Source organism: Astyanax mexicanus, chromosome 3 (assembly GCF_023375975.1).
Source record: "Astyanax mexicanus isolate ESR-SI-001 chromosome 3, AstMex3_surface, whole genome shotgun sequence".
NCBI lineage: Eukaryota > Metazoa > Chordata > Actinopteri > Characiformes > Acestrorhamphidae > Astyanax > Astyanax mexicanus.
The window spans coordinates 2,696,644-2,718,386 of NC_064410.1; the positions used below are offsets into that span (position 1 = coordinate 2,696,644).

The window sequence follows — 21,743 nt, forward strand, 5'->3', positions numbered from 1 at the left end:
TGAGTTAGTCAGAGTTAAAGTTTTATTAGTGTTATACTCAGTTCTGCTGCTCGAAATGAAGATCTTAGAAGCAAGACGCAAAGACTCAAAACCCATTTGAGAGTCCTTCTTCAGTCTATTGAGGTTGACCATGACATTCGGCTTGATTTCTTTTCTTTTCCTCGTTTGTTTGTTAAAGAAAATAAGAAAATATAATTGACAGTACATTTAGGCACACTGTTGACACATACTGTACACTGATATGCACAATGAATTATCATAGATTCATACGTACAGGGATTAAAAAAACAAACAAACAACAAAAAACATAGAAATAACAGAAACGAGCAGTCCTGCATCACAGAGAACCGTTTACTGAGTTTAAAGGTTACAGTCGGAGTGCGTTGTTCAGTAAGAGAGGTGGTTAAAGCTTATGCCGGTGCACTGTAGCATCACTTTAACCAATCACAGAAGGCTGCAGCTGATTAATAGCCAGTCGGAGCAGACTCAAGCCACTTACAGACCAATCAGGAGTGGTCGAAACCGCTTGGTGCTGCAAATGATAGCCACACAGTGTCAAAGCATGCGGGACGATAATTCGATCAGACGAACTCTTTACGAAACCCTCAGTTGAAGGAGATACACTAAGTGCTATCTAGTTCAAAATTTTTATTTATCAGATTTTCCAGACCAGCGTCCCAGAGATCATCTTTATGTTGACTTTGCTCTACGGATGGGAATATCCTCTAGAAGTCTAATAACTTATAATAAGAACTGTATTAGTTTAGGGCTGGCCTGAATAGTTTCAATACTCTATAGAATTAATTCGGTAAGATGGTACTCAGCAAGTTTCTTCATTAGGTTTTTCTAAAATTTCATGTTTTCAGAATATAATAAACCACTACTTTCCAAATTTCCAATAAAACTAAGAAAGAAAACCAAGGAAATACTAAATTATGTAGAAAACACGCAGCTGATTTCCGTTCATTTGCACCTTCACTTTCACCAGTCTAAAATGTTATACTGTTGCGGCTCCTGGACATATTAATCATTAATGAACTAATTTCTTTGTATTTTTTAATACACAGCTCTTGCATGCACTGCTTTTTTGAGATTAATTTATACACAGTTGAATTCCGTGATTCACAGACACTTTATTTCACTAATTTACCCATGACTTTTACTTATTGTGATCAAATGTTTAGTCCATCTATCAGATGTTTTTTGGCACTATTACTAGTTCCCCAACACCAGGAGGGTTAAGAAGACCAGCACACGCCTCCTCCGACACATGTGAAGTCAGACTCCTCCTCTTTTTGAGCTGCTGCTGATGCAGCATTGCGGAGTAGCAGCACAGCGTTAACGCTCGGAGGACTCGTTTCTGATACAGCAGCTCACAGACGCAGCCTTGCGCTGATCCACATCACCCTAAGAGTGATGAGGGGAAAGAAAGAGTGCCATATACTGATATAAAGTGGCAGCACTTTAGACCATCACCAGTGGAGGAAAGAATGATTTAGAATGATCTTTAGATAGATCTTGAAAGAGCAGTGAACACAAAAGTCAGCTATTTTGCTAATTGAAAGTATCAGAAATGTGCCTCTCTCTTAAAATAACTTAAAAAAGAATTTGACTTTGTTTATGACTTTTAAAAAAAAGACCAGAATAGCCACAAAAACACTTTACTGGTGAACTCTTAATAACAAGTAAATACTGTTTTAAGTGTGGAAGTGTGGTTTTAGAAACAAGATCTTAGCGTGTTTTCACACCTGTACTTTTCAGTTTTTCAGTTTTGAATTCACACTTGTTTTGTGTAATTAGTTTCAACAGGTGTTAAGAAAGTACATGCAAAATGTGGACCAAAAACATTTGCACTGAGACCTCTTGAGAGAAAGTAAGAGAAAGTGGTCTCGCTCTGGTCCCCCCCCCCCCAATTTTTTTTTTTTTTTAATTCTCTAAAACGGTTCATTTGAGGTGAAAATGTGATCATACCCAACTACATTTGAGCTAAATGGCTCCTGTTGCCAGTTTAATCCAGTTTTTATTAGCCAGGTGATTACTACAGTGATTACTACAGCTGTGAAAAAAAAAAAACTGCACTAATCCAGAACACAGGACCTTCTTACTGTTCAATGAGAGACAGTGTCCTTACATGATTTATGATATGATTTTAGAATTTTTCTCTTGTGTGAAAACAAACCAAACCAAGACGAAAATACTTAAAATATGTTAACTTGTTAACTAATTCCAACTGGATAAAAAAACTAGACAGATGTGAAAACACTCCTCAGATACATGAAACAAATGAAAAACCAATGACTATTGTTTGAAACTGCTGTAAAATGCTGTTCAGGCCAGCCCTACATAAACCGATTAAAATGAAACATTTGGCTGAAAGATGAATACTGCATATCGAACACAGGTTACATTTTAAATTTACTTTTAATTATTATTATTATTTTTTTTTAGAATTTAGCTGACAATCTAATCCAGAGCGATTTACAAGGTTATTTCTATTACTGGTGAAGCACAGCATTTAGTCACCCAGAACGGGAATTGAACCGGAGTCTCTTACACAATTTGGTAGCTCACTGTGCCACACCAATCAGGCATATTACCTTATTACATTTTTTTTAATCACTTTATTAATGAAATAGCCTAAATGTATTTTTGTCCTGATTTTATTAGAATGTATTAAAATACCGCAAGTGCAAATAATTTTGGCTGCCAAATATATAAAACATTCGGTGTAAACCCAAGTAAACCCAAATCCAACCCAAAGCCAGGCCTCACCAGCCAGTACAGGGGCTGCTTTACATGTAGTGATCGATCCGTACTGATTCAATATAATAATCCTTCTCCTTCTCGAGGAGCGAGTAAGCCATGCATGGATGAATGACATCCATGGTGAAGGAAACACTTTGTTCACTGGGAATAAGACAAATTAAAAATAACAAAAAAAAAAAAAAAAAAAATCAGACTTATAAAACAAGTCCTTATATAAGATGAGTGACTTACAACAACGGAATGTAGGTTGTTTTGGGTATTTTTGGATTATTTCATCATCATCACCACCTCCTCCTCCTCCTCTTCCTCACTCTCAAACACCTCCGAATACAATTATTATTCAAAACATGCTAGAATTATAAAGAAAGCTAAAAATATTGCACAGAATTGAGCGAACATATTCTCTCAAAATTAAAAACAAACAAACAAAAAAAAAGTGTGTTTAGGTTTAAGTGTTTGGATAGCTTTAATATTATGTGTGTGTCAAAAGTCCAAAAGTTTGGACACGCCTTCCCATTTTCATTCAATGCGTTTTCTTTATTTATTTTCATGACTGATATTTACATTGTAGATTCTCACTGAAGCATCAAAACTATGAATGAACACATGTGGAGTTTTATGTACTTAATAAATAATGAGCTGAACCTCCACAGTCACCGGACCTGAACCCAATCCAGATGGAGCACAGAGTGAAGAAGGCAAAGGGGCAACAAGTGCTAATAAACACCTCTGGGAACTCCTTCCTTCCTTTAAGACTGTTGGAAAACTTTTTACATTTCAGGTGGCCACCTCTTAAAAGAAGCTCATTGAGAGAATGATGCCAAGAGTGTGCAAAGCAGTAATCAGAGCAAAGGGGGGCTATTTTCTATTTTAAAGAAACTAGAATATAATTTTTTTTTTTTAGTTATTTCGCCATTTTTCCACGTGTTCATTCAGAGTTTTGATGCTTCAGTGAGAATCTACAATGCAAATATTAGTCATGAAAATAAAGAAAACGCATTGAAAAAGAGAAGGTGTGTCCAAATTTTTGGCCTGTACTGTATTTTATTTATTTTGTTTATTTTTTTTTTTTATTAAGAGAAGCTACTTACTTATAGCACACACTTTCTCTCTCTCTCTCTCTCTCTCTCTCTCTCTCTCTCTTTCACATACAAACACACACTCTCTCTCTTTCTCTCTTATTCACTAACACACCCACACACACACACCTCTCATACGTCTCTTGGTCGCAGAATTAAGGCTGATCTTCTAAACTGGCACTGGCACTCACACTCACAGACACACTCCAACAGGGTTGCATCGTAGTGCTACACATGTCTAATAGTGTACTAGTATTTATATTATTAAAAAAAAAAAAAAAAACACACAGAACGTGTACGTGTACACACACCCCAGTGTCTGAACTGAGTTTAAAAATATGATAAAATAAAATAAAAATAGAAAATAAACAGAACAATCTGGACGAGAGACAAGGTACATTCTTTAAAGCACATCTCTTGGACTTTTGTATGATTGGGCTCCCACATGTTACTCTGATGCTAAAACTTATTCCTCTATTCCTACCAGGACCCGCTGTGGACAGGTTTCGGTTTCAGACACAGTTACACTTTACACTTTCACACTGTAACGTTCTGGAAAACCATAGCCCTCCCTCAGCCTTTGGGATAACTCCTAACTCTAACTGCAAAATAAATCAGAACTGCTGACTGATTAGATCATAAAATAAAAATAATAAAACAAACCAATAAACCAAAAAAGTAACAAACCAAAAGAAAACAGGCACCTCTTAATGAGGGGTGTGTCCTGGACGCTCAGCTCCGCCCACTGTGCCTTCCACCAATAGGACTGCGAGATAATAGAATTGTGAACTTTTAAAGCCTTCGTGATTTCAGTGCTGCAATTTATATAGATACATATACAGCTCTGGACAAAATGAAGAGACCACTTCAGAATCAGTTTCTGAATCAGTTTCTTCTTTGATTTAGCTATTTATAGGTAAATGTTTGAGTAAAATCAGACAACATTTCCTCCAAATTCCAAATAAAAAAAAATATTGTCATTCAGAGCATGTGTTTGCAGAAAAATAAAAAGTTCAGAAATCAATATTTGGTGGCATAACCTTTTTTTTGTATGCATCTTGGCATGTTCTCCTCCACCAGTCTTACACACTGCTTTTGGATAAACATTCAAGCAGTTCAGCTTGGTGGTTTGATGACTTGTGATCATCCATTTTTCTCTTGATTAACAATCCTAAGGTTTTAAAATTGGTAAAATCTAAGAAACTCATCATTTTTTTAAGTGGTCTCTTATTTATTTATTTTCCAGAGCTGTATGTTACTAAATTGTTTAAAAACGTGTCATCAGATGTAGAATAGAAATGGATGCAGGTAAAAGAACATTTGGTGACGTACGGTGCAATTAAAACCCACCCTGTCAGACCCCTTAAAACGTAATCTTGATCTTAATCTTAGCTTAGAAATCTCTGGCGGGTGGAAGCGACGTGACGGGTGTCAGTTAGCGCTCCCTCCGTCCATCATCTTTCTCTTTTTGTCTTTTTTTTGTTGTGTTTAAAACATACATACAGTATAATGCTCTATTCCTCAGGACGCTCTTTACCTTCAACACCTTTAACATATCCTCTTCATATATTCCGCGGACATGCTAATCACTGCCAACCGTTCCAACGTTCCAGAGGGAATCGTCCCACATTGCAACTTCTTCCCAAAAGTTAAAAATCAAAAAAGAAGAAGAAAAAAAGAAAAGAAAACAAACGAACACACACACATACAAACAAACGAACAAACGAACAAACAAACAAAATACTGAATGCTGACGGTACAGGTCAGGCACTGCAGTCTCTGCTTAGTGGTACTTTTAGACGTGTAGGTGTTTGAATGGACGCTCCACAATGCTATAAAAACATGGATCCTCTATGCTACAGCCTCCTCCTCTATGCATCGATACAACAGTGCTTCTATTGAGAACAGGGAAGATTTTAGGGAGGGCCAGGAGGAGAAGGCGGCGGGGGGCCGTACAATCCAAGCAGGTTCCCAAACAGTACACACACACACACACACACTCACAAACACACACACACCCACGCAAGCGTACGTACTGCACACCCACCCACACACACACACCGCCCCCCCTGCCCTGGCCCGCGCTCCGGCCTCACTGTGGGCCGGTCCCTCCCGTTCGGCGAGTTGCGCATCCCGGTGGCTGCGCTCGGATCTGTCACCTCTTCTGCAGGCTGCGGACTTTCTGCTGGAAGGCGCGCATGCGTGGCGAGCGCGAGTGCAGCTTGACGAACAGCTCGGGGAACTTGTACTGTGGGAACATGGTCTCCAAAAAGCCCTCGAGGAAGACGTAGGCCAGGCGGCGGTTCAGCTGCTGGTGCTGGAACATTTCGAAGACCCGCAGGATGCCCTTGCGCGTGGTGTCCGCCCCGATGATGTGCTTCAGCTCGTCTGGGAGGGAGGTGATAAAAAAAAAAAAAAAAACGACGTAAACGAGCAGCAAAGTAACACACAGTCACAATTAACATCAGTTTCATAGACTTTAGAATAGAACCCTGTGGGACTCATATATGATGGAAGTCATAGGATGAAATCAATCTGGTTTAATAACTGAATTAATAAGCAATAATACAAACATTGCAAGTTATTAACAGGTTTCAAGTTAAAATCAAAAGAATAACTTCAACACCACCTCAAAAATTCTGACTACAACTAGAATCTAAAAAATAAATAAATAAATAAATCAACCAGCATAACGGCCAAAACAGACCTAAGTCACTCACTCCATTTATTACAATTTAACATTTAATTTAATATTCATTTAGACATAACAAAGCATTTTTTTTTTTCAAATTTAGCTAGGTTGATTGTTCCACCCATTTAGTTGCTATTTAGCTGTATTCCCCCCCCCCCCCCATCACTAGTGATGCCCCAACACCAGGAGAGTAAAGACTAGCACACGCCTCCTCCGACACGGTTCTGATACAGCAGCTCACAGACGCAGCCTTGTGCTGATCCACATCACCCTAGGAATGATGAGGGGGGAAAGAGCACCATCTACTGTACTGTACTCACCCAGAGAGAAAGCAAGACCAATTGTGCTCTCAGGGCTCTGGCAACTGATGGCAAGCTGCATGACCGGGATTTTAATCAGCAATCTCCTGATCACAGTGGCAGTACTCTAGACTGCTGGACCACTTGGTGCCCCTAGTCATGCTATTCTAATCATGGATTTAACTCAGCAGTGCTACTTCAGTCACAAATGTACCTCTGTAGTGTCTCTTAAGTTACTTTAGCTAACCACAGGGAACATATTCAAAACCTAACCTGCCCAGGAACTACAGATACAAATCCAATTACATTGATTGTGCATTGCTCCAATTAAATGAATAAAAAAGGAAATTAACTCAATTGTTGAGTCAGCCGTCAGCAGTGTTTGAACAGGTAAACACACCTGGCATGATTCCCAGGAGGTTGGTCTTGGCTGCTACTCTGGTTCTCATGCGGATGCTCTTGTCTCTGCGAGGCGGCGTCTCCGCCAGGATCCCGTTTGGCCAGTAGGAATCTCTGCAAGAACAACATTATAAACATAATTATATATTATATATATTGTATTATATTACATATATGATATAATTATATATTGTTTTTTGAGTAAATTATCACATCCCAAAGATATTTAGATCTGGCTGATCATTTATATATTTATTCTCACACAAAAAAAGTCATGGGATAGCAGTAAGTCTTCATGAAGTGTTTCCTCAGGGGATTGCTTGGGAATGCCCACACGTGTATATGTTGCGAGGTAATATCTTGTAAGTTAGGCTGAACATTGGTCAATGTGCTCATGGCAAACCAACGAGTGGACGAAATTAGAAATAGAAAAAAAAAAAATAATAATAATAAATAAAATCTATATCTAAATTAAAATTACCTTAAAACATTAACAGACAAAAATAAAAGAATTTATAAAAAAAAACAGAAAAAAATTATAATATTAAAAGCAAATGATCAAATAAAATTACAAGAATTAGCAAAAATGATCAAATTAATAATAACAAACTAAAATTCTAAGAAGTAACTAAGCAACTAACTTACTAAAAAAATAAATAAAAGTAAAGTAAGAACAATAAAATAGTAAATAATAAAGAGAATAAATAGAAATGTTCTATGTTCATGTATTGGATTCTGCACATATTCATTTGAACAAGGTCAATAGCCCAATAAAAACCCATTTCAGCACATTTTCTTACCTAAATCTCTTTACATAGTCGGCTACTTGTTCAGGAGAAGTCATGAAGTCTACATGATCCACAATTTTCCTGAAATGACAGAAAAGTCATTGATTAATTATAAATAACCTTTAAAACATCCTAAACATTTAAACAACAAATGATAAAAAACACAGACACAACACAGTTATTTTAAACACATTTTATTAATCTATTTTATCTTGAATTTTTATTTTCATTTCTAACATGTAAAATTAAATACATTATAAAAATACATAAAAATGTATTGGCATATTTTATTTTCATTGCTAATATGTAAAAATGTATACTGGTAAACCTCCTATCTTACTATATGCTTATCATACATTAATTAAATTTCTGTTAATAACTTTATTCATTTAAGTATTATAACATATTAAATGACTAAAATGACTTTCTATATTATTTAATTAGATATGTTATTTAGATACAAGTTATTGTCACTGTTGGCCTTTCTAATTATGTGCTGTTAGTGCTTAATTATGTTTTTAAAACATTTACAACTTAATTTATAACCATTAATAAATTCCTTTATAAACTATTTATAAACCCTTTATAAAAGGAGTCTTAATTTAAAGTGTTTTTTTTTTTTCTTTTTCAAGAGGATCAATGGAAATGCTCCAAAATGGCAATGTAAAATTTTACTGAAAGTTAAGTATTTCCTTCTCCTGGAGTTTTTAGTGTGTTCACAATGATTTTTAAGGAGGAGAGGACAACCTGACATGCATTTTGCAAGGCTGTGCATGTGGAGATCAATGCAAACAATAAGATTAAAGTTTAAAAGCATTAATAATAAATTACTTTTAGTAAAACACAATGGTAAGAGATGTTTTTTTTCTATGGATATTAAGTTTGCACACTCACTTACCTGTTGATGGTGTCTCCATAGGTTGCTCTGATGAGCTGCTGCAGAAGATTCTTGATGTTCCTCCGCAGCCACTGGTTCCTCTCCTTCAGGTCAAACACCTCGTCCATCAGCAGCAGCATCACACGCAGCGGGATGTTATCATCCACCTTCACACAGACAGAGACACTCAGCAATCAGGACGTTTATATCCCTTTTACATAAGAGGCATTTAAGATATATTCTGCCAAAGCAAAAGCAGAAAGAGCTGCTGAGCAGCTTTTACTCTACACGAGTTACTTTAGTATTTTAGATTGCTACAGTAAGCATTGTATTTATTTATTTAAAAGCAGTATTACATATTTAATATTTTTGCAACACTGCACTGTACAGATTAGCCTGCAGAGGGCAGCATGGCCACTCACATTGTCGTCCAGCTGGGCGGAAACTCTGCAGTGCTCGGGGTCGATGTCTGACTTCGGAAGCATGGGCGGCACCTGAGGAGCAAAAAACACCTGATTAATATGATTAAATTTATATTACAGGACCAATATTACTGGATCAATATTTACTGGATCAATATTACTAGATAAATATGACTAAAATATTACAGGATTAATATTTTTGGATTAATATTACTGGATTAACATTATAGGATTAATATTGCTGGGTTAATATTATTGAATTAATACGACTGGATTAATATCACTGGATTAAAATCATTGTATTAAAATCACTGAATTAATATCACTGAATTAATATCACTACATTTATATTACTGAATTAATATTACTGGATAAATATTACTGGATTCATATTTTTGAATTATTATTACCGAATTAATATTACTGGATCAATATTACTGGATTAATATTACTAAATAAAAACTACTGAATTAATATTACTAGATTAAATTACTGGATTCAAATTCCTGGATAAATATTACTGGATTAATATTTTTGAATGCATATTACTGAATTAATATTACTGGATCAATATTATTGGATTAATATTACTGGATTAATATAACTAAATTAATATTACTGGATTAAGTATTACTGATAAATAAATTAACTGGATTACAATTTTTGGATGAATATTACTGAATTAATATAATTGGATCAATATTACTGGAAATATGTTGCTCTGTAATAATTAAATGTACCGTCCTCTTTAAAAAATAAGATGCAAATATTGAAAGAAATTAGATATGCGACCATATTTTGATGAAAAGGTAGTAAAGTTTCAGAACGTTTAATATGATTTGCCACGGGACATTTATTATGAATTCCAAAATGGTGGAATAGTATTCATGGCTAATGGCTAACTGGCGATGCTAACTGTTTTTCAATCTGAATTAGTCTTCCAATCTGATGGATGGCCTGGTGCTGGTTAGGTAAATACATTAATTGGTTTAATATAAAACGTGAATTATGGCTATAGTAAACTCGAGTCTTCAGTTATTCAGAAGTATCCAGTAACTGCTATTAGAGAATAACTTTATAATAGGAATAATATTCCTGCCTTGAATATGGACTGTTTGATGTCCTGACCCAGCCTCTCGGACATGCGGCCCATGTTATCTGACATTTTGGTCATTCCTTCTGCCAGACTGTCGGGAAAAGACTTCACAGCATTCGACACGTTCCGCATGGAGCTGCGCAGAGGATTCACAAACGTGTCCATCTACAACGCAAGAGGACTGATTACTTTAAGATTAATTAACCACAGTGCAAATTAGAGCTTAGATCAGGCCCAAAAAAATCAGCATGACCCGCCCCTTATTTTAGTAAGTAGTGTTAAAATTGAGCGTTTTAAAAACATTTTCCAACTGTTTGAATGAGCGAAAACTGTTCAGAATCAGAATGGTGTTAATTAACATTGCAACACTGAAGAATTTACTTATTTGAATAACCCCGCCCCAATGGCTGCCTCGAGGTCACAGGCTGCAGAGCGGAGCGGGGCAGAGCTGACGGACTGTTATTGGTCCCGCCCATAACCAGCCCAACCCAAATTGACAATATAAGCAGAGGTTACACTAGATGTTGCATTTAAATAAAGGACGAAGAATTACAGTATATTAGAAAAATACGTGATTGAATGTTGTCTGTTTTGCCATTGAAACCTATGGGGATATGTGGGGTTATACAGCTTTCTGCAACCGAACAGCAGGGGGTGTCCGACCTGTGGTGGCTTCACTTTTGAGAGACGATGCTCTGTCCAGCTATACACAGTCTATGAGTGCACATCAAAGTGCATGTCTCTCACCTTTCGCGCAAAGTCACCCTTGCCCTTGCTGTAAGCCTTGTTCTCCAGGAAATCGTGGATATATGGCAGGAGGCTGGGGCAAGCTTTCACCATCTCTGGATTTAAAAGAAGCTGAAAACACAGACAGACACATTTTATATGTAACCAACATGCACATCTGTTAAGCTGTAAAGAATATTAATGTTTTAATCAATAAACTGAGCCAACCTGCAGGTAAGCATTGAGGTCCTTTTTCCTCTTCTCCAAGAAGTCCCTGTCCATGTTGTTGAACGTTTTCTTCCCGGGAAGTTTTAATATCGAGTTGAGGTTCTCAAACTAAAGCCAAGAGAGAAAACATTCGGCGAGTGTATAAAGTTTTAAGTGAAAACTATGAAGCATTGAAATAAATACATACTGCAAAAGTTCTGCTACTTTTTGCACTAATGCTCGGAGGAAAGCACAGCGACTCTGATCCTATGATCATTATTGCAGGTTCGAATCCTGTTCATGCAGCTTGCCATCAGCTGCCGGAGCCCTGAAAGAGCACAACTGATATTGCTCTCTCTGGGGGGGTACAGTAGATGGTGCTTTTTCCCTTCATCACTCCTAGGGTGATGTGGATCAGCACAAGGCTGCATCTGTGAGCTGATGTATCAGAACCGATTCGCTGCTCTTTCCTCCGAGCGTTAGCGCTATGCTGTGATGCTACTCGGCAATGCAGTAAGGCCAGATCTGGGTTACCTGCTCTGTGATGCGCATGTGGAAGTCGTGGAAGTCGCTGTAGCGGCGGTAGGTCTTCCACGTGTCCTCGCTGCCGTCCGGGTTCTTGCGGAAGACGGTGATGGCGTAGAGAGCGTAAGTCTTCCCGTGGTCGTTACACACGCCTGGCACAGGAATTTGGTTTAGAGAAGCATCAGCTACTACTCAGCACGAGCCGGAGGATGGGGGGGGGGAGCAGATGAGATGAGGAGGAGGAGATGCGGGAGGGGTGTGGGTGGGGAAAACATAGAAGGTAGACAACACAATATAGACAGAGAGAGAGAGAGAGAGAGAGATGTGGCCATGGAAGCAGACAATGAATGACAGACAAACCGAAGCAAAGGGAGATGGAAAACAAAGGAGCAGGAGGAGAAGAGAAGAGAAGAGAAGAGAGGGAAGGGAAAGAGGAAAAGGAGAAAAGAACAAGGAAGAAAAGAAAAAACAGTGAAGGTGATGGAATAATGAAAATAAGTGTAATAAAAAGAAGAAAAACGCAACAGAAAGCGTCTGATAGATTAAGAGAAAGCTAAGAGTAGCTGAAAGGACTGATATGACGGGAGTTTGAGTAAGTTAATGAAGAAAGCAAATATGTAGGAAATTTACTAAAGGGAGATCAGAGGTGCTGAGCTGTAACTACAGGCACAGGTCCTGATGCGCATATATATATATATATATATATATATATATATGGAGTGTACATACCAGTATCAGAGATAAAAGCATGTAGCTGTAGGGACTCATCCATGGCAGCATTAGTGAGGTCATCCAATGACTAAAAAAAAAAAAACCCACATACACAACACATAAATACACATACACAATACACATCAGAAATAATACAAATCTTTTTAAAGAAGATCAGTTTGAAGGCAAAATTTACTTACCAAATTAATACTCCCAGTTGGGGATCCATTGAAGGACTCTGTAGAAAGAGTATAAAAAAAGAGATCTGGGAAACAGCCTTTTTTTTTTTTTTCTATTTTTTCCCCATTTTTTTGTTCCCCAATTTACACAGCCAATTACCCAACCCACTAATTAGGACTCCCCCTATCACTAGTGATGCCCCAACACACCAGGAGGAAGAAGACTAGCACATGCTTTCTCCGATACATGTGAAGTCAGACTCCGCCTCTTTTCGGTTCTGATACATCAGCTCACAGAAGCTGTGTGCTGCAGACATCACCCTAGGAGTGATGAGAGGAGAGAGCAGGGCCACCCAGGCCACCCGGAGGAGCAGGGCCAATTGTGCTCTCTCTGAGCGCCAGCAGCTTGATGGCAAAGCTGCATGAGAAGGGTTCGAACCTGCGATATTATATGCTGAAATACGGTGGCATATCACCTACCCCTAATTATCACATCAGGGTACTACTTTTTTACTGTTTACCCATTATATATCTACTAGAGACAGATTATATCTGTCCAGTATCATTTATTTTACTTTAATCCTGGATATATGGAGATATTTGGAGTGCATTATTAGTATTAGTTTCATGACATTCTGGATTATATTATTTTAATATCTTAGTTACGGGTGTGCCATATCATATCATATGCAATAATAACATTTAATTTTTATATTATTGCAGTAGTGTATTCTTTCTTTTTTTTTTTCATATCACCAAGCCAAGTATCGTTATTGTGTAAATACAATGAAATATCATGATATTATTTTAAAGCCATATCAACCACCTCTAAACAGTTTCACTATAATTATGTTGGTTACACTGACCTCCGTCTCCATCATCTGAGCCTCGGTAGCTGGGCTCCTTCAGCATGTCCAGCTCTGCCAGCATGCGCACATACAGAGGATGCTGCCGAAAGGACGGGTAGAACCGCTCGTCCCTCAACATCATATCGTAAACCTGTGAAAAACACAGAGAGAAGAGAGAAGAGGAGGAATTCATTTTCTTATTACATAAATATTTATATATTCAATTAAGTGAATAATAACAAACCTACAGGCAAGTGTGCCAAAGTAAGTGGAAGCCATATGGCTCATTTTCAGAGCTAATGTTACACAAGCCAGAAACAATCCAAACAGAAAATAATAAAATACAGGGGAGAATACGGCATCAATTTACATGCAGGTGAGTCAGCACAGCAGTACACAAAAGAGACTCTGGGATTTAAAAATAAATAGAAAAAAGAGAGTAAGAGAGGACTGTAACAATAATTATGCCCAGACAAGGGTTTGAATACTAATACTTATAACTTTTGTAAAGCTCACTCGTGGAAAATGGCTGTAAATAGATAAAGTCGGTGGCTTTTACCTACTTTATTTATACATGTGTGACATAAATTAATCAATTTCATGTCAGAAATGGTTAAAATGGTAAGAACAATAATAAAAAATAAATTAAAAAATCAGTAGATTAGACAACTATTAAAATAGTCATTAGTTGCATCATGCTACTAAACTATGAATATATAAGTGGCACAAAATGGTCTTTTTTTTTTTTTTTTTTTTTTTTTTTTTTTAATATTTTATTTCTGATTTTCCCCCCATTTGGTTATCCAATTGATCCACCCCTTTGTGCGTCCCCATCACTGGTGGCACCTGCGTCTCTTGGATGATGCTGACAAGCACACGCCTCCTCCGACACGTGTGAAGTCAGTCACCTCTTTTTTCGAGCTGCTGCTGATAAAGCATTGCCGAGCAGCATCACAGCGCTAACGCTCGGAGGAAAGCACAGCGGCTAGGTTCCGATACATCAGCTCACAGACGCCCTGTGCTGCAGACATCAACCTAGGAGTGATGTGGGGAGAGAGCACCATCTACTGTACCCACCCGGAGGGTGCAGGGCCAATTTTGCTCCCTCTGAGCGCCGGCAGCTTGATGGTAAAGCTGCATGAGCGGGGGTTCGAACCTGCAACCTCCCGCCAAAATGGACTTAAAAAGGTCAATAATCCATCTGTACATAAACTGTTATCATTCTAGAATATCATTCTAGTTTATTATAATGGTTCTAATTCTTTACCTTTCTCTGGATGTCATCAAATATCTCTGGAGTTGGATCCTCTTTGTTGAGTTTCTCCGCCAGTCTGTTCAGAGAAGCTTCATCCACCTGCACTCTGGGAGAAGCCTGAACACAAGAGAGCCACACACAATCACACACACAACCACACACACATCCCCTCCGCCTCACATGTGTAAGACTTGGTACATGATGTTGTCAATTTGTACTAATTTTGACAAATCCTGAGCTGGCAGTTCAGCTAAACACACTAATACAATTTAAGCATTACAAGATGGCGTCCAAATATATGTATATATTTAGGCCATGTAACTGTTCTGCTTTACACCCTGAAAGGGTGTAATCTTAACTCACTCAGACCAGGCTCCATCCGTCTATGCATTATCCAGGTCTTTCAGAGGAGTGCGGAACATATCCACACATTTACATTTATTTATGTTTCATTTATTTTCTCTACACTTTTTAGGGCTTTGAAATCTCCTACAGGACACTTGGAGCAGCTGCCTGTTTTCTCTCTACACAACTTAATAATAATTCCAGATCAGTAACAAGAATCAAACCCAAATTCTGAAGGTTTAAAAACAGAGACAGGAAAATACTGATTTAAAATTGTTATTCGTTATATTTTTAAAGTTGCAGATTTACTTGTTTAACATTTTTATTTACTCATTTTTTAAAAAATATTTCTATTACAATTACAATTAGAATTTGTAGTAATGTTTATTACCAAACAATAAACCTATTTATGTAATGCTTAAATAGAAATCTTTAAGATATAGGTGTGTAATATCAGGCAGAAAATTGACAAAAAATCCTGGCCTGTTAAGAGGATAATATTTAAAAACGTTAATACTGATGTCTGAATATTATTTAATTGTACCTAAAAGGCATCAATTTCTTTAAAAAATATTGTATTGTCCAATAAAAATAGTGATAGTGACAGGCAGAATTTGTTAACCTGCATTTTTTTTTCATTTTAAAATCTGATTGGACAATAAGGCAGCGAGGAGAGGAACCTAAATCTCAGAAGACTGTTGGACTGACCTTTTCAGAGAGGTACTGCTCATAAACACCCAGAGCAGCAGCTTTCAGCAGGCCTTTAGTCTGGCTGCTCTGCTTCTTGCCGTCCTTCTGCCAGCTCTGCATGACCTCCAGCTGCTGCTGTGCTGTTACCCGGTATCCTTCCACAGTCAGCCAGAAGAACAGGTCCGCCTGACCCCCCATGTGCTGCATGTAGTCTGATCAGAGGAGACGAGAACAGAAAGAAGAAAAGTCAGTGTAATAAATGGAAGGTTTTAAGCAGCAGGATTGAGGTGCGGGGTCAGTAAACTGGGAGTAATAATCATAAAGTATAACGAAAATGATACGTTTTTTTTTTTTTACTTTAATCAAATAAAAATCTGAACAGTTTGACATGCAAAAGTATTCATCCCCCCTATATCAGTACTTAGTAGGGCAACCTTTCTCTGCAATTAAAGCTGCAAGTCTTTTGGGGTTTGTCTCTACCAGCTTTGCGCATCTAGAGACCTGTTAAGAGATTTTAGCCCCATTCTTCTTTATAAAACAGCTGAAGCTCAGTCAGGTTGGATGGAGAGCGTCAGTGAAATGCAGATTTCATGTCTCTCTAAAGAAGCTCAGTGGTATTTAGGTCAGGACTTTGACTGGGCCATTAAAACCCTTAAAAATTCTCTGATCTAAACCATTCCACTGTAGCTTGGGCTGTATTTTTAGGGTCATCGTCTAGCTGGAAGGTCTCAAGTCTTTTACAGCCTCCAACAGGTTTTCTTCCTGGATTCAGCGAAGATAAATTGTCCTGTATTTAGCGAAGATTTAGAGAAGCATCTCCACATTATACATGATGCTGCCACCACCATGTTTCACAGTTGGGATGGCGTGTTCAGAGTGATGAGCAGTGTTACTTTTCTGACACAGAGTGATGCATTTAGGCCAAAATGTTCAACATATAAGTTTGGGGTTGTATGATGACAAAAAATGTTAAAAGGTTCAACTGTACATACTCTTTTATAATGCTAAAAAACAAGGTTGCTTTAAATGATTCTTTAACCAGTGACATATCAATCAATCAATCAATCAATCAATCAACTCCGTAATACATTAAGGAAAACCCTCATTTTCAATGCAGCAAAACAAAGTTCTATCTTTAGGTCTATGGCATAACTCAAAGAGTGTATACAGTGTATTTGTTGTTCCAACAGGGCCAATGCTAGATAAGCCTCTTCTTTTTTTTGATAAAGACGTGTGTGAGGTAAAGACGTGGAACACTCACCCATAAAGAACTGCAGAGCTATATTATGCACCAGGATATGATCCAGTGGGATTATACACAACTTCCCAAAATTGGCTGCAAGCTTCAAAGCATCAACTTCCTGTTAAAAAAACAAAACAACATAAAATAAGATAATTATAATTATTCTAATCTGAGATGATGGAAAACACTTACAGACTCTAACAGACCAGAAAAACAGATTCTTACCTTCCCTGATTGTAGCCTTTGTATTCTTGTTTCGCAGACTTTTTTCACAAACAGTAAACTGTTGATTTGATTCTTGATCACATTAATATCTGATGAGAAGAAAAATAGAATGAGATTCATTACGATGCAACACAGAATGCAGAATTATACAGCATTTATTGGTTGTTTTTTGTTATTTATTGTTATCTGATCTGTAAATGATGAGTGTAATGAGAAAACTTCTTTTTTTGTAGACCAAATGCTCAGATGCTGTTTTGCAATCCTATTTACCACCAGTCAACATAAAATAAAAAAAACAGAGTGTCTTTTTTACAGTGGAATCATGGGAGAAAAAAAAAGAGCTCAGCTCTAATTTACTGGTTTACAGTACTGCAATGCCAGTAATGACAGGAGACAGGTAGCATAGTATAGCATAGCCTAGCCTAGCATAGCTTAGCTTAGTTTGTTTGTTTTAGAACTGTAACAAAAACACTAATCATTAATACAGTCATAGTTCTTTAGTCTTACCAGTGTTGCTGTTCTCTTAGCTTTTAGCCTAGCATCCGTGTTAGCCCTAGCTCACGCTCAATAGTATTAGCTTTCATTTAGTTTAACAATTTCATAGCTTTACAGCTGGAATGTAATTCTCTAACACAGTGGTTTTCAACCTGAAGTGTTGCTAGAGGGATGTAGGACAATATTCTTCACATACATTTTTTCCAATATATACTAGTGCATCTTAAAAAAAAAATGAGAAAAGTAGATTAAACCTTATTTCACTAATTTAGTTCAAAATGTAAAACTTTTGTGAAATATTATATAGATGTATTAAACACAGACGAATCTATTTTATCCAGAAAGTGTGGGAAGTGTGCCAAGTCCTGCTGGAAAATGAAATCTGCATCCTTATAAAAGTTTTCAGCAGAGGGAAGCATGAAGTGCTGTAAGATTTTCTTAACAGAATTGATATCAGGGTTCATACACTTTTTAATCAATAAATTTCCATATTTTTTTATGACTTTTCCCGGCCTTCAAGGCTAATTTTGATGTATTTAATGTATCTGATGTATTTGTTAGCTCAAAATAGATTTTCTCCATCAATAAACTGAAACACAAAGATTTGTAGACCAGATTTCCATGACTTTTCCAAAACTTGCTGGGTATTTTTATTTTTCTAAAACTTATCCAGGCCTGGAAATTGCTATTTTCAAATTTCATGACTTTTCCAAGTTTTTTATAACTGTATGAACGCTGTGATAGAACACAGTGGATCAACACCAGCAGATGTTGGACATGTCTCTCCAAACCATCACTGATCATCAGTAAATTTTACATTTCATTCAAAGGAAATCAAGGGAGCAGAGTCTGGAGGAAGAGTGGAGAGACACACAGTCCAAACTGCTCAAGGTCTAGTGTGAACTTTCCACCAATCAGTGATGGTTTGGAGAGACATGTCTGATATCTGCTGGTGTTGATCCACTGTGATCTATCTCTCTCTCTCTCTCTCTCTCTCTCTCTCTCTCTCTCTCTCTCTCTCTCTCTCTCTCTCTCTATCTCTCTCTCTATATATATATATATATATATATATATATATATATATATATATATATATATATATATATATATTTATTTTTTTTTTTTACAGATGGACCACTAGATCTTCTTAGAAGTGTATATATGTGTATATATGTGTATATAAGTGCGTACCGTCTCCCGCTGTATCTAATGAGCGGAGGTACTGGAGCTCCTCCAGCACTTTGTCTTTGACGGCCTCCAGTTCGGCCGGCTTGTCGGTCAGCTTGAGGATGTTCATGAAGGCTTCGTAGTTGCAGCTGGAGTCCCGGATCTACACACAAGCACACAAGGAACTTACGTACACACACATACGTGAACATAAGTGCACATCATGCGCACACACACACAAAACAGACGCACACATGCACGGATACAAACACATGCAAACACATAGGCACCCACACACTCACAACCCTAATAACTTACAAAAGCCACTATTTTTTTCCCCACATTTCATACTTCATTCACTTACACTTTTCCAAGGTAAAATTTAAGCACATTTTTTTTCCCAGTATCTTACAACTGCGGTAAATGAATGATAATTTAATAATGGTGATACATCAAAACTGCGATTCAGCGATAATCAATATATCATAAAATAGGGGTGTCACGATTCTCTAAATCCTCGATACTCGATTTCATTTCCGATTTTAGGGTCACGATTCGATTTGATTTAATTCTCGATTTTCTTTTTTCTTTTTTTACAGCAGAGAGGCCTATGCCAGTTTTAGATTAGTCTATGGTCAGTCATTGGTTTGATTCATCAAATTTACAATATCTTATTTCAAAAGGTGGACTTGATATAAGTGATGCAAAGTGATACAAGTGATCTGTAATACAACACATTGGGTACTAATGGTCAAATTTAAATAATTTAATTAAGATATATATATATATGATGTAATGCCATATAGTGGCTTTTTTTGGTAGCAGCAGTGTGCACTATTAAAACAGCAATGTGCAACATAACAAAATAAATAATAAATATATAAATACAGGAACAGTCATGTAGAAAATAATAGAACAATTAGAGCCTTAACAAAGTGAACTCTATCCTACTATAACAGTTAAACATGAAAAATAAGACTCGGTCCCTGAGAATGAGAAGTTTTTTTTCTTTAATAAAGATATATTATTAACTTTATCTGAGAGAAAGATGCTCCTTAAGGTACCAAAACTATTAACATATTTGAGGCTAGACAAAACAGTTAAAAAACTGTTATTTTTATATTTTCAAGTTTTTCTTTAAGAAGATGAGAATGTCCACATTCTCCACATGATCGTTGACCATCTTTTTGACTTCAAGGCTCGAGACCATGACATAATTTGATCGATTTTGATAAAATATGGAAATCGGGACACCCCATCATAAAACTATTCTCCACACTTAACAGCGATTATGCTACTGAGAATTTTTTTTTATAAATAGCAGGAATTATGGATTTATTTGGATCAGTTTACCAACAATTCAAATACCACCATGTTTTTACTGCATGTTTACCCTATTCATTTAACTAAGCTGATTGAGTTACTGTAGTATGTCAAATTTGGGGATGAGTTGAGAGCATTTATACAAACATATACTCCAAATGATTGATTTGCTTTTTGTCACACTGCAAGAGATGGTATTAAGCTACGTAAACACAACCAGAATTGTGTTTGGTAACGGTGGAGGGAGAAGAAATTAAAGCCTTTTTTATTTTACACTCTGCAATTTAGTTATTTATTGTAAAGTAAATGTATTTCAAGCACGCGTATGAACCCTGACATTTAGGCTGGGTTCAATGATTATTGAGTTAACAACAGAACTGGCAACCCACTGCTTCAAAAACATAAGTAATCCAAAGCTCTAAACACTTATTAGGAATTAAATAAAAAATAGAGAGAAAGCACATGACCACACCACACAAACAGTGTTAAAAATACCATACAATATTTAACCAAAAACAAGAGACAAAAAAAAATGCAAACACCCAGGCTACGAGGAACAGACACACTCACCATCCAGATGACAAACTGATTGATATAATCTGGATCACTCAGTTGGTTAATCAGTGGTAGCAGAACTCCTCTCGCCAAAATTTCCTACAAAAGAAAAGTCTAATTATTTCAATACTTTTACCTAAAAAAAAAAAACAGTACAAATTATCCGTATTTACTTTTTACACCTTGATATGACTTAAGCTATAAACCATATTTGCACTACTGTTATATACTATTTATACTGTCATTCCATCTCAATCACCATCAATATTGCACTATTGTCTTCTGTCTTACGTATGTTTATTGTGTACTGTTGTATTGTACATATAGTGTCTCCCACTCTTTTATATTATATATCTACTAACTATTACTATTAACTTATATTTATATATCTATTTCTCCCCCACACTACTGCACCTTGTTTCTGTCTCATGTTTGTCTATTTGTGTCCCTGCTGTATTGTACCCATAGTGTCTCCCATTCTCTCTTTTATTATATCTATTATCTGTACTTGCTGTAAATTTTGTCCTGTACATATGCAGTATTGACAATTAAACTACTTGACTTGACCTGACTCTGTTTACACTTATCACTAAAATGCGTCTCCAATGTAATCAGATTAAATCTGATTTTATGTTCCAGTGCAAAATAACATTTCTTAACACTTTGCTTCCTGCATACAGAGCAGTTTCTCATCAAAATGATCCAGCAGGTGCCGTCACCATGATCACCATGATCGGTGGGTCACCAGTTTGAATCCCGCAAAACATGCTGCTTCTCCATCAGCTGCCAGAGTCTGAGAGAGCATAATTGTTTTGGTTTTTTTTTACTTTT

At 36.8% G+C, this 21,743-nt stretch overlaps 1 protein-coding gene across 3 annotated transcripts in view; it reads right to left on the reverse strand.

Annotated features, from left to right (window-relative positions):
- The window catches only part of snx13 (sorting nexin 13), a 49,040-nt gene continuing 27,297 nt past the window's right edge, over positions 1 to 21,743 (reverse strand). For 2 of the 3 annotated variants that reach the window (XM_022668523.2, XM_022668525.2), the window contains exons 9-26: positions 20,928 to 21,011; positions 19,059 to 19,197; positions 17,373 to 17,461; positions 17,166 to 17,265; positions 15,923 to 16,116; positions 14,882 to 14,986; positions 13,633 to 13,765; positions 12,788 to 12,825; positions 12,606 to 12,675; positions 11,886 to 12,064; positions 11,373 to 11,480; positions 11,166 to 11,276; positions 10,422 to 10,583; positions 9,323 to 9,394; positions 8,922 to 9,067; positions 8,036 to 8,104; positions 7,237 to 7,349; positions 1 to 6,233 (exon numbers count right to left, since the gene is read on the reverse strand). In XM_022668523.2, the coding sequence (XP_022524244.2) occupies positions 6,001 to 6,233; positions 7,237 to 7,349; positions 8,036 to 8,104; positions 8,922 to 9,067; positions 9,323 to 9,394; positions 10,422 to 10,583; positions 11,166 to 11,276; positions 11,373 to 11,480; positions 11,886 to 12,064; positions 12,606 to 12,675; positions 12,788 to 12,825; positions 13,633 to 13,765; positions 14,882 to 14,986; positions 15,923 to 16,116; positions 17,166 to 17,265; positions 17,373 to 17,461; positions 19,059 to 19,197; positions 20,928 to 21,011 (2,145 nt within the window). In that variant the 3' untranslated portion in view covers positions 1 to 6,000. The remainder of the gene's footprint in view (positions 6,234 to 7,236; positions 7,350 to 8,035; positions 8,105 to 8,921; positions 9,068 to 9,322; positions 9,395 to 10,421; positions 10,584 to 11,165; positions 11,277 to 11,372; positions 11,481 to 11,885; positions 12,065 to 12,605; positions 12,676 to 12,787; positions 12,826 to 13,632; positions 13,766 to 14,881; positions 14,987 to 15,922; positions 16,117 to 17,165; positions 17,266 to 17,372; positions 17,462 to 19,058; positions 19,198 to 20,927; positions 21,012 to 21,743) is intronic. The other variant, XM_022668524.2, reaches the window with a different exon arrangement.